Here is a 4,928-nt window from a genome sequence, read left to right as displayed (position 1 = left end):
CCATTTCTTTCTTAACAATTTCTAATTTTCCTACATTCATGGTTCTCACATTCCATGTTCCAATCACTAGTGTCTGCTTACAACTGTTCCTCTTCTTTTGTATTTCCATACTTCAAAGTTCTACTTATGTTGCCTTTTCTGTTAGTCTACTTGTGTTCTGTTGTACATAGGGTTTTCAGAGGCCTGCTATTTCAGAAGTGGATGGCCAATCCTTCTTCCTAGTCTGTCTTAATCTGAATGTTACTCCTCTAAACATGTTTCCATAGCTAGTGTTTACTTTCTTTTCCCAATAGCTGTGTGATGTAGGCAAGGCCCCAGACAATAGAAAAGGCAGATCAGGCTGATAGCTAAATTAATTCAATTGTCTCCTAATGGAATTCAGGGATAATTGTCAAACTCACCAAGAGAATGATTGTTTCCACTGATGTCAGTCAACTGAAGGGTCACCGTAGATCTTTGATGTTTCCCAGGGACCAGACCATCAGACGTTAAGAAAAGGAAAATCGATGTGGCTAATCCTGGTCTATTGAAACACACCTAGGTATAAGCATATAAAAACATATATGAGTTATTATGTCTATTAGGATATCAAGACATGTGACATCCTGTTTATTCTTCTCAGCTACTTCACAGTAATAGAAAGTGGGCTTCCTTTTTCTTTTCAAATGAGAAAAATTTGGAGTAGATACAGAAAGACACCCAAGGTCACACTACAAGTCAAGATAAGATAAAAAGAAGATAACTTCTAGCAGTTGGATTTCTTATATTTTCTCCCCGAATCTGCTTATTTCAATTGCATTTTGTTTATTTGAATCTTATTTTCAATTTGTCAGAAAGATCATTCAAAAAGAGCATCACCAAAGACATTATCTATCTAGTAATTCAATAGTCCCTTATCTTCAAAATGAGAGAAGCAGACAAGATTATTTTCAGGCTAATATCTAGTTCTGGCCTTAAAGCTTGGCACTGCCATAAATGGTTATATCTATACCCTTTCTCCTTGAGTCTCTCCTTACATTTTCATCAGAGCCTCTCAAGGCATATGAATTATGTGATGCACAGAGAGAAAGAGGTTGTTATAGATAGTCTTTTACTTCTGAGATTAAAAGCTCCCAAGCTGCTTGTTCTTATGCCATTTTCTTGGTGTCTAAGTACATATATACCCTTATCATGGCTGATAAATCAGCTAAAACTGAAGCACAGAAAAAAAATCAATGTATTTATAAGGAAGATTCCTAAAAGTCTAAGCTGATCAAAACTATGACAGACTTTCAAAGTGCATAATGGAACTTTGTTCACAATGGAACTTTGTTCACTGGAAATCTTTTAATGTTAATAGAAAGATTTTAATGCCTAAATCAGATCTGGAGGGCTTGTTTCTCAGGCTAAAATTGTTTGATGCAGTACTTTGAGTTTTGCTTGCTTTCTTCCTTTGAGCTCAACATAGGTCTTAATTTCTGTTTAGAGAAAATTCCAAAATGCCTTGCTCTTCCATGTCTTAATAAGCACAGTCAAGAACCTAACTCAAAGACTTCAGCACAGGTCCTTACAAAGGTGTATGTGCATTTCTCCAGGCTTCACTTAGGTTCTAAGGCTGAAGGAATTGCAGAATTGTCCCTGGTGTTAAAGCAGCATACAACAGGGAAGGGACTTCTCTACAAGTGCAGAGCTAGAGAGTCAATACACTTTGCTTTTAAATGAGAATTCTGCCTTGTCCACAGACTGACTTCTTCTGAGTCTTGGCATGCTTATAGAGTGTCCATTTGCACTGCTGGTTTAATTAGGGTGACTTTTATGACTTGCAGTGGTCAAGTTAGCACAACTCTCCCTTTTTCTTCTGCTCCTTTGAGGGAAAGACCAGCCACACGCTATTTTACAGCGTCCTCCTCCCACCTTTTTTTAATTTCCTCTCTTTGAAGTAGTAAATAATCTTTCATAACTTAAGACCTCTAGACTCATAGGTTATGGCTTTCAATATAAGGTTCTTTGTTGTTGACTGGATGAGAGCTAGACATAAAACAGATCATAAGGTAACCAAGAACCTAACTCAAAGACTTAAACTACAGCAACAAATGGCATCAAAAGTCTCCTGGGAACTCCCACAACCTCTTCCTTTTCACAGACCACAAAAGAGACCTGAGTTCTGGAAGAAAGTTCTGGGTCATTTTCTGAGCCAGAGACAGACAGAAGCCAAACAAGTACCTGGTGGCTTTTTCCCACCAGGACTCAGAGCTGAAGACTGGAGGGCTTTAGTGAGGGACAGGGAAGTTCTGTCTTCCCAACTTTCTGCTGGGCCTCAAAATAGGCACTACCCACCTGGACCTGGTTAGTTGAGGCATATCTTAAGATGTGGATTTCTCTGAACCAAGGGCCACACCCAAGACCTCCAACTCATTTTCCATCTCCTTTTCCTTCCTTCCTCTAATAGTCTTAATACCAAACCACTTTAAATTGCAAAACCATTGGTGGGGGGCAGTGAGTCTGTGCATTTATTGTTTGAGGTAGCTAGACAAGCATTTCCAGGTCATGTCTTAAGTAGTAAAACCACAAGTGAGACGAACAAGGAGCCAGGCAGAGGAATGCTAGGCCACACAAAATAGAGACAAGGGCTTGTCCAAAGTACAGAATGCCAACACTTTAGCATTTCTTCTCACGGCAATGCAGGAAACAGCCAAGTTTCATTCTCATCAGAACACTAAATATAACCCCACAGCAGCACCTAGAAGCACAGGGAAGTATGAACTCTGTCATGCAGCTATCAGAGCCTCAGAAGCAGAGAGACATCTGAATGTGTACATAAATGCATAATGGATCTAAAGAGGGTTAATAAGAACTGGCAAGTTGATGATTCTAGAATCCTCGCCTTCCATGCAAGAAATGTTTATTTGATTCCGGGAAATACACAGCTCAGACTCAACTACCATCTATCTATCAGTGTAGGCTTTCATGTTGCTCTGAGGCCATATAAATTTCAGAGTTGTTGTTGTTAAGTGCCATCTATTTCAGAGTTGTTGTTGTTGTTAAGTGCCATCTAGTCATAGACAACTCATAGCGACCCTATAAACGAAAGACCTGAACACTTGTATACCTTTCATCATTTCTCCAAGTTTATAGAGTTTCTGGAGGCAGCTATTTTCAGAAGTGGATGCCACTCCTGCTTCCGAGCTTGTTTTAATCAGGGAGCTCCACCAAATACTGTCCACCATGGGTAACCATTATCACATCTCACACATCAGTATCACAGTGTTCAGCATTACAGCAACGAAAAGTTACCTCTGTACAGCAATGCACAGATCACGACTATACCACTTAGGAGAATGTGCAGCCTCCAAATTAAGACAGTAAGAAAAGCAGAGGACCAGTGAAGAAGAGGAAGACCTTCATTGACAGTTATTTCAGCAATGGGTACAGTGGAGATTATATAGCTGGCACAGGATTGGGCAGGATTTCAATATACTGTATACACAATCACTATGAGTTGGGGTTGACCCAATAGGACCCAACAATAAAAAATGGAAGAAAGGCCTGATTTATCTTTTGCTAAGTAATCAGCTGGCAAAATCCTCTGGATCCTAACAGTCTGATCTTAACCCCACATGGGGACAAAGCAGGACGTTCAGTTGTTCATGTAGTTACCATAAGTTGAGAGTTAACTGGATAGCAGCTAACAACAAAGACAAAAAGGAACTGAGCACATTAATGAATCTAGAGAGACATTTGGCCACAAAGAAGCCCTGGATTTGCATTCTTGGATCTACTTATACCAGCTGGATAAATCTGTTCCGTCTATTTCTCCTCTCTGAATTTAGGGAGTCTTCCTTTCCTTATCTGGTTTATAGTGACACTATCTGTCTAACACAGCTACTGAACAGATAGTGAAAATGAAAAGTATATGTTTTATTAGAGGGACTAAACATTCAATGATTCTCATTACCCAAAAGAAAGGTGGTATAGAGCAATATCTATGGCATACAAAGAGAGAAAATACAACTGTAAAACAAAACTGGATAATATGAAAATTCACTAAATAGGTTAATTAAAGAAAAACATTGAAAGATATTTGATCCAACCCCATCCTCAATCATTATTAAGTATAAATTCCTGAAATGAAACACAAAACTTTGAAAAAGGTTTGTATCCCTTATATATCATTTATGTAAGAAGAATAACATTTAAAAATTAAATATTCATTCATGTATTTGATATAGAAAGAATTACACTGTAATTCTGGAATTTATAGGTTAAATTCATTTCACACATGCTGTTTTAAATTGGCACGTGTAGAAATGTCAACTGGTACTCCAGGTTTTACTTCCAAAGAAACTGGCAATATTTGAAGTTCTTGGTATAGAATATATGTACACTCTAGAAATTTAAAAAATACAAAGAAATACATTTTATATACAGAAAATGATGTTTAACATATGCTTTTATTAAAGACCAACTACTACTTAACATACACAGACAGACATTTCTAGAATCAGCAAATAGAAAACTAAATGTATGTTCCTTATTCAAATATAGAAGATGGTGGTATTCTTAAAAGTTGCTCTTTTCCAAGGTCTAGTCAAGCTATTTTAGTATACATAATATTTTCTTTTTCTTCTTCTTGTTCTGTACCATCAAATCAGATCCAACTGGGACAGGAGGAGATTGCCCCTCCCTCTCCAGTGGTGCATCTGGCGATTCATACCGCATGTCTTTGAGATTGCAGTGTAGCTTCTTACCAGTAGGCCACCAGCACTCACTATCTTGTTACTTTTGTATGTGGTCAATTCCAACTCCTATTGACACTGTACCACAAAGAAGAATTTCCTCAGAGGGTTTTCTAGACTGTAATATGTTTAAGGACAGATTGACAAGTCTTTTCTCTCTTCGAGTAGCTAGAAGATATTTTTTTTCATTTAAAAATATTTTTACTATTATTA

General features: G+C 37.7%; 1 protein-coding gene across 1 annotated transcript in view; it reads right to left on the bottom strand.

Moving 5' to 3' along the window:
* Positions 1–4,928, bottom strand: part of PAPPA2 (pappalysin 2) — a 475,277-nt gene that overhangs the window by 176,678 nt on the left and 293,671 nt on the right. The window contains exon 12 of the mRNA XM_006887711.1: positions 402–537. Within this exon, the coding sequence (XP_006887773.1) occupies positions 402–537 (136 nt within the window). The remainder of the gene's footprint in view (positions 1–401; positions 538–4,928) is intronic.

This window comes from Elephantulus edwardii, unplaced genomic scaffold (genome assembly GCF_000299155.1).
Source record: "Elephantulus edwardii isolate Elephantulus edwardi_28Jun2011 unplaced genomic scaffold, EleEdw1.0 scaffold00061, whole genome shotgun sequence".
Classification (NCBI taxonomy): domain Eukaryota; kingdom Metazoa; phylum Chordata; class Mammalia; order Macroscelidea; family Macroscelididae; genus Elephantulus; species Elephantulus edwardii.
This window is presented reverse-complemented; position numbering and strand designations above follow the sequence as displayed.